The sequence below is a fragment of the Perca flavescens genome, chromosome 3 (genome assembly GCF_004354835.1).
Source record: "Perca flavescens isolate YP-PL-M2 chromosome 3, PFLA_1.0, whole genome shotgun sequence".
In the NCBI taxonomy this organism is placed as follows: domain Eukaryota; kingdom Metazoa; phylum Chordata; class Actinopteri; order Perciformes; family Percidae; genus Perca; species Perca flavescens.
The window spans coordinates 33,851,698-33,863,917 of NC_041333.1; the positions used below are offsets into that span (position 1 = coordinate 33,851,698).

The 12,220-nt window shown below is 40.6% G+C and overlaps 1 protein-coding gene across 3 annotated transcripts in view; it reads left to right on the plus strand.

Annotated features, from left to right (window-relative positions):
• Positions 1–9,366: 9,366 nt before the first annotated feature.
• mark4b (MAP/microtubule affinity-regulating kinase 4b) overlaps positions 9,367–12,220 on the plus strand; it is a 62,438-nt gene continuing 59,584 nt past the window's right edge. For all 3 annotated transcript variants that reach the window (XM_028572876.1, XM_028572878.1, XM_028572877.1), the window contains exons 1-2: positions 9,367–10,043; positions 10,352–10,468. In XM_028572876.1, the coding sequence (XP_028428677.1) occupies positions 9,936–10,043; positions 10,352–10,468 (225 nt within the window). In that variant the 5' untranslated portion in view covers positions 9,367–9,935. The remainder of the gene's footprint in view (positions 10,044–10,351; positions 10,469–12,220) is intronic.

Genomic DNA, 12,220 nt, shown 5'->3' on the forward strand with positions numbered 1-12,220 from the left:
GGCCTGGTCAAACGTGTTAAAGGTGCGTACAATCATGTATTTAGTAAATCATGTTCAAGTGTTGCTTTTGTTAGACCATTGTAATTGCTTTTAAATCACTTACCATTGACGTGAAGGAAGTGTTTGAAGTTGTTTTGTTGCAGGGTGGTTTTGCTAAAAGCTGAATTTGCAGACTGTCTTTATACTTGACTGTAGAGGATGCTGTGTAAGATATGTTACAGAGGAAGGTGTGGTTATGTGACTTAGAACGACAAATGGAGTTTGGTCAGATCAATGTGGTAACTGCATGGCACAGTTTCCGATCATGCATTTAGTAAAGATACTAAAAACTCCCCACTGCACACTGACAAACCAGAATAGGTCCATCAATAGATGACTTCTTTTTACAGAGAAATCGAGACTCAATAATGAAGGAACTATACAGCGGCCTGTTTTCTGATAATACACCTCCATACACTTAAAGTGCACATATTATAAAAAAATTACTTTTTCTGGGATTTGAGGTGTTATTTCTGTGTCTCTGGTGCTTTCACAAACATACAAACTTGGGAAAAAAAACATCTATGCTTTTTTGAGTGAGATATGGGTTTCTGAATGTATCCTGCCTTCAGTCTCCGGGTGAGCTGTTCACCATCTGCAGGGTTTTCTACGTCACTAGCCGAAACAAGGGGGCTAACCGCTAGCACTCGTTCTCAATGGTAAAACACTGCTACAACACACACAAGTTCACCATAATCTACAAAAGAACTACTTCCATGTTACCTGTTCTGCAGGTATTCAACACAAAGTGGGAAGTGCACCCTCGTTTAGAAGACGTCTCCTGGCTAATCCTGCCTTGTACTAACTGAATTTAGAGAAACAGCTAGATAGCTGATGTGATCCTTACCTACCTACTGTGCATGTGCGACTCCCAACAAAGATGGTACAGAAGTGCGATGTCTCACTCTGTAGCTAAAACAAACTTGAACACACAGGGTGAAAAGAGCAGCTGCAGCAATGGGCAGTACATCAAAAATATGTTTTTGTTTTTAAATTAAACCATTTAAACCTATTGATATAACCTCTAAATACAATTATGAACCTGAAAATGAGCATAAAATGGGCACTTTAATGGGTAATCAATATGAATACCTGGGGATTTGGTTAGACAGTAAATAAAAACTAAAGATATAAATGGGTTTCTTTTCAGAATACAGCGTGTTTCTGTCAAGGTCAAGAAGTCAACCATCATGTCTGTGCTTGAATTTTTTTGTCCCCGAGGGAAAGTCTTGCAGCCAGGTAAAACATATGCAACAGAGACTTAAGCAAGATACAACATAAAATACATAAAACACAAATATGTCAAGAAACTTTTTGTCTATTTTTTGTTTTGTCTTCCTGGCCGATATGGGCTTCCATACATTGGTGTTGTTGGAAGGTGAGTTTGTCTGTTCTCATTTCTTCAAAGGGCTGTTTGAGGGTCAGTTCCTGGCTTTAGGGTTAAAGTTAAAATTAGGCTAAGATTTGGGTAAGGGTGAGGTTAGTCGTGTAGTCGTAACGGTTATGCTCAAGAGCTAGTGAATACATCATGTCAATGAAGGTCCCTTACAAGTATCAAAGTATACAAATACAGTTCCTTGCGAAAGTATTCGGCCCCCTTGAACTTTTTCGACCTTTTGCCACATTTCAGGCTTCAAACATAAAGATATAAAACTGTAATTTTTTGTGAAGAATCAACAACAAGTGGGACACAATCATGAAGTGGAACGAAATTTATTGGATAATTCAAACCTTTTTAACAAATAGAAAACTGAAAAATTGGGCATGCAAAATTATTCAGCCCCTTTACTTTCAGTGCAGCAAACTCTCTCCAGAAGTTCAGTGAGGATATCTGAATGATCCAATGTTGACCTAAATGACTAATGATGATAAATAGAATCCTCCTGTGTGTAATCAAGTCTCCGTATAAATGCACCTGCTCTGTGATAGTCTCAGAGGTCCGTTTAAAGCGCAGAGAGCATCACGAAGAACAAGGAACACACCAGGCAGGTCCGAGATACTGTTGTGGAGAAGTTTAAAGCCGGATTTGGATAGTGGTGGGCAGATCGAGGCTTCGTGAAACAATAAAACCATTGAAGCAAATGTGCCATATTGTGTCGAGGCTTCGAAACAATCCGACACCTGTCTCAACGATGACACCTAGTGGTCACTTGCAGGTGTTGATCTAAAACAACCTTGACAATGAGCCATTTTTTATTATTGTATTTTTCTAATATGTGAAGCTTGTAACCTGTAGGCTCCTCACTGTGCATAATGTTATTTTGGTCATGACAAAAGAATATTAATAAAAGAAATCAAGACACAATGTCTCAATTCTTTAGAGATTTTTATTCAAAAATATGAATGTCCCAACAGTTTATTATATTTCAATCCTAATTATCTATCTATATCTATATATCTATATATCTCTATCTATATATCTATCTATCTGTGTATCTATATATGTATCTACCTATCAATATGTTAATGTGTCACTATGTATACTCTGTCTGTCTCTAGCCTATCAGTCAATGTGTAAATTTAAATGTAAGCCTAAATATAACTAAACAACTCGCACTATGAATGTCATTATATCACCAAAAATCCGCTATCTCAAAATCAAACTCCTCTCACAAAAACCCACGAGGTCACGATGCGTTGACTTCACTTTTATACTGATGTGCGATTGTGTGTTCCCGACCCTGTCGATCAAACGCTGATTCATGCCACCTGTTGAAACACTTGTGAAACACTCCGATGTTTCATTTAGCCGTAGTCACGTGACATGGGTGTTTTGAATCACGCTTTGAATCAGTGTTTCGAAACATCTGCGCTTCGGGATCTTGACAAAGCTTCGGAACGTCGGTTTCACTTCAGCCATACCTAGATTTGGATACAAAAAGATTTCCCAAGCTTTAAACATCCCAAGGAGCACTGTGCAAGCGATAATATTGAAATGGAAGGAGTATCAGGCCACTGCAAATCTACAAAGACCCGGCCGTCCCTCTAAACTTTCAGCTCATACAAGGAGAAGACTGATCAGAGATGCAGCCAAGAGGCCCATGATCACTCTGGATGAACTGCAGAGATCTACAGCTGAGGTGGGAGACTCTGTCCTAAGGACAACAATCAGTCGTATACTGCACAAATCTGGCCTTTATGGAAGAGTGACAAGAAGAAAGCCATTTCTTAAAGATATCCATAAAAAGTGTCGTTTAAAGTTTGCCACAAGCCACCTGGGAGACACACCAAACATGTGGAAGAAGGTGCTCTGGTCAGATGAAACCAAAATCAAACTTTTTGGCAACAATGCAAAACGTTATGTTTGGCGTAAAAGCAACACAGCTCATCACCCTGAACACACCATCCCCACTGTCAAACATGGTGGTGGTGGCAGCATCATGGTTTGGGCCTGCTTTTCTTCAGCAGGGAAGATGGTTAAAATTGATGGGAAGATGGATGGAGCCAAATACAGGACCATTCTGGAAGAAAACCTGATGGAGTCTGCAAAAGACCTGAGACTGGGACGGAGATTTGTCTTCCAACAAGACAATGATCCAAAACATAAAGCAAAATCTACAATGGAATGGTTCACAAATAAACATATCCAGGTGTTCGAATGGCCAAGTCAAAGTCCAGACCTGAATCCAATCGAGAATCTGTGGAAAGAACTGAAAACTGCTGTTCACAAACACTCTCCATCCAACCTCACTGAGCTCAAGCTGTTTTGCAAGGAGGAATGGGCAAAAATGTCAGTCTCTCGATGTGCAAAACTGATAGACATACCCCAAGCAACTTACAGCTGTAATCGCAGTAAAAGGTGGCGCTACAAAGTATATTAACTTAAGGGGGCTGAATAATTTAATACGTTTTTTATTTGTTAAAAAGGTTTGAAATATCCAATAAATTTAGTTCCACTTCATGATTGTGTCCCACTTGTTGTTGATTCTTCACAACCAATTACAGTTTTATATCTTTATGTTCAAAGCCTTAAATGTGGCAAAAGGTCGAAAAGTTCAAGGGGGCCGAATACTTTCACAAGGCACTGTATGTGTTTGTTTGTGTATTGATGTCCTCGGTAGGGCAGTTACAAGCAAGGGGGTAAGCCAGCCTCCACAAAGCGTACCTCCTATGGAGCCATTTTGTTGCTAACAAGCCATCACCCGCCATTAGCATCCCATTGACTGCCATTCGTTTTGGCGCCACTTTGACAGCGAGTAACTTTACATCTGAAGCGTTTAGAGACTCTATTTGTCCATTGTTTATTTCTAAAGAAACACGAAAATGTATAAAAGGCTCCATTACCTTGTACCTCACGTTATGGCTCCGTAACAGACGTTTTTATAAAAATAAGTTAAAGATTGTGTCATAAAACGCAACTTACTGTTGCATAGTAGAGGAATTACCGTATAGTACAGGAGAAGCTCACAGGCAGTTTGGACTTACATGAGCTGTTTAAGTTGAATTACTAATGTTAACTAGCATGTTAGTTAGCAGTAATTAAGCTGAGCCTATGTTATCTCCTTACATATACCTACGCTCTCCGTCTCTGTAAGATTGGGAATGATTGAGATTTCTCTTGGCACAGCTACCAGAAGACTTCACACTTACAGACACGTTGCTCACGTCACATCTACGTCGTCAAGCTCAGTTGGAGGCTGCTCAGTAACACTCAGGCCTCACCGAGTCAGAGTCATGGCGGAGAGGAAGAAACAGTTCAAAGCATGGCTTGATTTCACGAAGAAAACGGACAACAGTGGTGCTGTAATGTCTGTAAAATGATAATTTCAAGTAAGGGTGGAAACACCAGCAATATGCTGAAACATTTTTCTACGAAACATGGCTTTGAATTCCAGGAATTCCATGTGTTTGACACTCATACGCATGAGTGCCAATATCCTTTTATAATAACATTAGCGCCACACAGGGAGGCTTAGCAGGTTTTTTCTTTGACTTAAAAAAACCTAAATGAAAATGAATACAAACGTTCTCTCATTTCATCCCCACTGTGTTCAGACTTCAGAGATAATAAAAACGGTTGCGTTGACACTGAAAACCTGTGTAGGCCTACTTTTTTCCCCCACACAGAAAATTTACCAGGAATTAATAAGGGAATCGATAAAGAATCTGACCGATAAGCAGAATCGATAATGACATTGGTATCAATAAAAACTTATCCATTTCCATCCCCAGTTCTCAGATGGCTTAGCATGAGCCACTGGCGCGATCAATCCCTGCGTACGTGCAGAAAAGCAACAGAAACAACATCGCCTCCCTTCCTTTTCCATAGCCCATTAGATTGTATTGACGATTCCACATCCAGTGTTTTTTTTTTTGCCATCTAATTGGTTTATTCACAGCTGACCGGACAGTGATGCTCATGATGCTGTACATGGTGTATTCTGTCACACAGTGTTCAGAACAGCCCATGGAAATATGGACTTATGCTCTGGTTGTTCTTTCCACCATTGATTCTCTCGGCATTTCCACAGCAGCACTCTGCTCCCCTGGTAAACACTCTCTTTCTCTGCCGCTGTTCTCCGAGCGATGACAGTGAATCTGCCCGTCTGTTGCTCAACTGCTTGTTCCAGTATCAGCCTCTCAGTCTTTGGGGGTTCAGGTCACTGAAGGTCTCAGTCATAACCAGGAAGTAGGGGTGCGAGGGAAGTATGAGGCCCTGGATTCGCTCCAACAGGTCCAGATCAGTCCAGGTAAGACTTCTAATTAGTAATTTAGTCATGAATAAAACAAGTCACAAATACATAAATCCATTGATGCTTGTTTTCAAGGGGAGACACTACAGGTGAATAAGGTAAACAATAACATGTAATTAATATATATCACCATCTAACTTCCCCAGTTGATTACTGACATTAAGATAATTATTTTCTGTATGACAAGTTAATTGCATGTTTAAATATGCAAATGAGGCATTATCTTATTAAATAAGCACTCATTTGCATACATTTTCAGAACAGAAATCTGAACATTGATGATAGCCAGGTTCACAATTCTTGTTTCATGTTGACATATTAGAGTCAAAGGGTTTTACAGAGGGAATTCTGGATATACAGTATATATTTTTAGAACTCAATAAATTAGAAAATACCGTCAACAGCCATTAAAAAAATTATAAATTTTCACCATGTTTTAAGGATTCAAATGTGTAAATCAGGCTATGAATGATATATTAACAAACGCCTCTGTAAAACCCTTCAGAATAGGAATGAAAGTGGAAGGTTTGGTGTTTGTTATTGCTACTGCAGTGCTGAAGTGGAGATTTCTGGTTCAGAGTCTGAGAAAAACACATTTTGAGAAAACTTTAAAGATATGTATTGTAAGTTGATGTATTACATTAAGAATTGCACACACTGAGGAAGGGGCGCTGCCCAAAACTTCCGTTGTGTGGCAATACATTTTATCAAATTGGAGTGCTGTCCTAGCTTTATTTCTGAATTACATTAAGACAATTATTATTTTCTTAAGTTTTCTGAAATGTTATGTTTAAAATGGGCAAATGAAAACTTATGTATACTTTTGGTGAATTTATGATAAATGTACAGACACAAATAGACAAATATACAACAATACACTACTGTTTTTTTTCCCACTATAGTCTGAAAGAAGACATGTTTAGGAAGCAAAATAGCCCAAAATTGACCAGTGCATGAAGAAAAACTATGTTTCTGTATGTTGGGTCTCCCTTTTAGCCTTGTTTAAGTTTTTTTTCGTATTTAAAATCAGATTTAATACCAAGGAAAGAGAATAATTAGCAAAAAAAAAAAAGGAATTATAATAATCATAATGTTGGCATCTGGTGTGTGTGTGTGTGTGTGTGTGTGTGTGTGTGTGTGTGTGTGTGTGTGTGTGTGTGTGACAGTGTTTAGACTCCTTCTGGGAACATAGTCAGTCAGACAAACAAACAAAGCTGCTTGACAAAGACAACTAACATGCATTTTACAGGTCAAGAGCTGCATCAATGTTTCATGTCGAGAAAAAAATCTAAATTAATCAAAATTATGCTCCAACGCACATGTTTTGTAGGTTTATAGTTGTGCTATTAACAGAATGTAGACATGTATTAACTGAATAGTACATATTCATAAAATCAAAAGTTATAGTAATAAAATTAGATTTTGTGGGCTTCTGTGCAATGAAATGATTTTTTAAATAAGGTGTTAAAGCAAAAGTCAGTGATCAGTCTCAGCTTCTAGGGACCCGGTGTTTTGCTCAAGGACACTACAGCAGGGCAGATACATGCCTTGTGGAATGAATCCCTTATATTTTCTTTTTAAATCTCTGGATTGTTTAAATCTCTTTATCTGTCATTTAGTAAAAATGTTATCAGGAGCTACAACATTGGATAAATACCACTGTGTTGTTCCGTTAATGCTTCCAATTAGGCCTGCTGTTTAATAGCTCTTCTGAGTTGTGAATACGTGTTGGTTGAATTGTCTTTAATGCGCCAAATTGTAATCCTGAAGCCAACAAACACAGATGAGGCAGATTTCTTGGTAGGGGGTATCCACAAACTACACAAGCATGTCTCTCACACACACACACACACTCCAGCATGTCTGCGTGAATGGAGTGATTCCCTGACCAAAGACAGTTGTTATTCACATTGTTTTGCATTTTAGAGGCTGTGTCCTTGACATTGTGACAGTCCGGCTCCAGTGTCCTGTTTCTGTAAAACTGTGGACTTTGGAGAACACTAGTAGTTCTAAGTAGGATGGACCTTTGCCTAAAAGTCTACAGAGGGTCGTTCCCAGTGCTTGAGTTCTCACCTGACCGGCATCATGGTGGATTATTGAACGGGCCTATCGGGGCTAGGGCTCCGTGGCCCCTCAACCAGAGCCTCTGCGTGAAGTGCAGAAGCTGTGCAGTTATTTTAATTATGATCACGATCATGATTCCGATGTCAGCTCCCAGTCACAAAAACAATGTAATTAAGAAAAATAATTATTTTGCACATTACATTTTGCAAGTAAAGTCTTATTTTGTCCTGTGTTCTGAATGGGCCCTTGTGTCTTGTGGGTCCTATCATATAACATCGGCCTGCAGACCAATCTCCAGCTGCATGGCCAAACAGTATATTTCCTGCAGGGCAGCATGGGATAGTTTTTAATGCTGATGGTGCTGCCTGTTAAACAATGCTCTTTGATGCATTTGTTGCACGCCAGTTAACTTACATTTTGATTTTAAATTTAGATTTTGTTAACATGCACTAGGCTTTAATTGAGTGTACCTGCGCTATAAATCCTGTGATGTTAGAATAGATGTTAATTTATTTATAGTTATTGTGCTGCTTTGAGTACACTAAATTTAGTTAGCTGCAAGTCAGGGTACCTGACCAGATTATAATATAAAAACAAAGATATTTGTAAACAACAACAAACAATAGTGCCACAGCGCGGAGTGCAAAGGGTGGTGGAATATATATGGAATGATCAATGTAACAGGTTGCTTTATAAAACCTCATGATGTGCTAGGTGGACATTACAGTACAGTATACAGCAGTGGTCTTCAACGTTTTTTAAGCCAAGGACCCCTTAATTGAGGGTAAGACGGAGCAGAGACCCCCTACTACATATGGTATGATGTTGCATATTAAACTAGGCCTACAGTAATGTAAAGGGCGGCCTAAGGCCTTTATATTTACCTTTTTTGCAAAGAATACTAAACTATTAAAATAATATTTTTTTGGCATATTTTATAAATCGTCTTTTAATGTTAAACATACACAGTGAATCTTTAGGATTAACTGTAGCTGTGGATGGCTACCTTAGTGACTACTTTGGCCAGATAACCTATCCTCAGTGGGGATTTATTATTTATCGTTGTTTGATTCATGTTAAGATATTTTTGAAAACACTTTCAAAAATTAACAATTGATAATTTGGCGCCCCCCCCCCCTGCAATGACTCTGGGGACCCCCTAGGGGTCCCGGACCCCCTGTTGAAGATCTCTGGTATACAGCGTGCTTAGATTTATATTAGATAGTGACGATTTTTACATATCTATATTTTTGGCCACCAGGAGGTGGTAATGATATATTAGTAGGACAAAGAAATAGGAGTCGAGTTGTTTTCCAGAAGGTAAAATCAGGAGATTTTGTCCATAAAATAACATAAGGATTATGTTGTTGTTTATTTGTATACAAACCCGTCGAAAAAGTAAGACATCCTTAAAGTTAATTGTGACATTAACTCACAAGCAAGTGTTCGTTATGATTTGCGACACTCGGAAGACGGGGGGTTCTTGAAGGCAGCATGAGCAAGAGGGGGGGAGAGAAAGGCGCGTGTCTGTGTGCGCGTGCGCGGCCAGCGACGCAGCAGCCCTGCCTATCTATGCCACCGCTGACGTCCTTCTCCCTCCCTCTTTCTCTTGTCACTGTGTTTTTCGGGAGGCGGAGGAAGGATCCCGTTTTCTTTCATCCTCTTCGCAGAAAAAAAAATGTTATGTTTCCGGGGAAAGACATATCTTTGTGTTCCGCCGCTGCTCATCCGGGCGACTTCACATTCACCGCAAAAGCAGTTGGAACCAACCCGAATGAGAGGAGCTAAGGGCGGACTGGATTGAGAGGAAGAACCGGAGACTGACTTGAACGCTGCACATCCGCCGCTTTCTTTAATTCAACCGCAATTTTCCATTGATTTTTGTTTCCCCCCCAAGGCTCCGCACATCTCTTGACGTCTTGAAATGTGGTATGAGGCGTTTCCTGCTTCTGCTTCCGTTACTATTCATCTGTGGGAGTCACCGCTTTGACGTTTGTCACCCAGGAAAATCCTATCATTTTAACGTTAGCTAACAGGAAAACAAAAACTCCCCCTTTTTTTCTCAACTCAACCCGCGGTGGGCGCACAGAGCCCACGGCTGTTTTCTCTCTCTTTTTTTGACCCTTATCAGTTGCCTCAATGGTTGAGTTTTCTTTCCTTTCTCACCACAAGACGGATGCAGCTGAAAGTAAACCGATGACCACTGGGATTGATTTATTAACAAGCCAGCCCGTGTCCACCGAAATGGTACGATAGCGTCTGGGAAGGATTGGGGGAAAGTGAGAGAAGCTGAGTGGGGGGGTGGGGTTCAGTCTGGGCTGTTTTTTTTCCCTTCAGATGTGGCTTTGGTTTGTTACCAAAAACACCAGACCGACATGGGGTGGATGTAGTTTGGTTGTGTACGCATTCATTTAAGCTGGATCACTGTCTTGGTGATCTTTGCTGCCTTCACGGACTGTGACAATGAGGATTGTATGAGAAGTGAGGCTGCTTTTCTACAGTGTGACTGACAGCCAGGCTAATCTGGGGGTGATTTTTTTTTTTTTTCAACCCAGTGTGAACACAAACCTACAGCCCAATTTATTTATTTTCTCTTGGACGACGAAGCGCACTCAGGGACGAAAATGTCTTTACGCACGGCACTGCCTGGAAACGAGCGGAACCCGGACCATGTAAGTAGACAATTAAAAACACAGTGCGTGTGTTTGTCACCTTCAGGTTACCATTAGGTGTTATTGTGCTTTTGAATACCATTATTGAAATAACCCCCTCAGCCCCCCAGGCCCTGAGATTAGTCTGCCATGTGCAAAGAGCAGCTGCAAGCAAGCGACACAGACGCGCTAATCTCAACTAGCCCATTTGGGACAGGTTGCAATTGGACACACAGGGTGGAGATGGAGAACATGGGGAGGGAGATGGGGGAGGTTTAGGTGGACTGGGTGCAGAGTCGTGTGTGTTACATTGATCACACACATGCAAAATGCACACATTTAATCAATGAAAAAAATCTTCCTAGACTTTCACTTCCACCCCTTAACCCACCGGTGTCTTCAGTGCGCATGTTTGTCTTCCCCCAGCTGATCAATAATGAATGCATCCGATGCAAGGCCACCCAGCCCTCTCCACTCCCAGCGTGCCCTGCACCCACCCCTCCTTTTCTCTGTCACTCCATCACCTTACATCCAGCTCTTCACCTTGTCTGTCCCCCTTCACTCCATCTGGTCTGTGTAGTTTCCCCTAAATGAAAGGCAGCTCAGTGCACAGCACAATATTGCGAAATCTGCTGTGTCAGGCTAGCCTGGTTTGTCCTGCTGATGTTTTTCTGCATTTGTGGCAGCGTCTGTTTTTTTTTTGGGGGGAGACAGGACTTTGAGTTGAATGGCTCAATTTTGAAGCATTTTACCAGATTCATTTTATAAGCATTGCATGTGAGGATGTAAACTTCTCTCTAATATCTCCTCACAATATATTGACATCAGTAGCTGCATAGATAACCCCTACCTTTATCTCAAGGGCACCTAGCTCACACCGACCTAGCTGCCTGAAGCATCACTCACACTTTTTGGATTTGAAGCTTTCACAAAGAGCCACACGAAAAGAAAAAAAAATACAGAATATTTCCTGCCTGTTTTTTAAAAGGGTATTTAAAGGATATGTCGTTGCTATCCCAATCCCTGTATGTGTCTCATGTTATACAAATGACAGCTACCAGTAGAGCTGATTCACAGTTGGTTTCATTGGCTTTCACATTGACCTTTTCCCACAGCGACGAGTGTGTTGAATTTACAGCATATTTTGGGTGTGACACTCTAACCAAAAGACTGACACAACTGAAATATAGTTTCCTGTCCTGGCTGCAGGCTGTAATGTAAGTTTTGAATGGCAGCCCTGGAAAATACATGAAAACCATACGTAAAAAATTAGGTCCCTCTTTCTTAGGGGCCTTTTGAGCCCTGGCTGTACCCTCCCATGGGTAGATGCTGCTGCCACCTTTCCTTACTAACCTGCTGTGTGATTTTGACCATGCTTTTGACTTACTGTGGATTTATACAGTTACCAGGACCCACAAACACTTACAGATGTGGCAGAATCCAGGAGATATTTTAATCTTTTTTCATATGAACTTTTGTGTCAGGCCACACCCCAAATGTACTCCTAACAGTGACGCTGCATTTAGATAGAGACTTTTATTCTAATAATAGTAAGAGTAGAGAAGCTCAGTCACAACAACAGGAAACTCCTTTTCCACTTACTTAAATGTGTACAATATCTATCACGTTCTGAACAGGCTTTTTTCGGCTGTGTGGTGTTTAGTAGTTTCTGAGCGATGGGCTCTCTTCTCTTGTTTAGTAACTGCAGGTGTGATAAAACCGTTTCTCCCGAACAAAGCCGAGCAGTAAACCAATACTTGTGCCCATGAAATG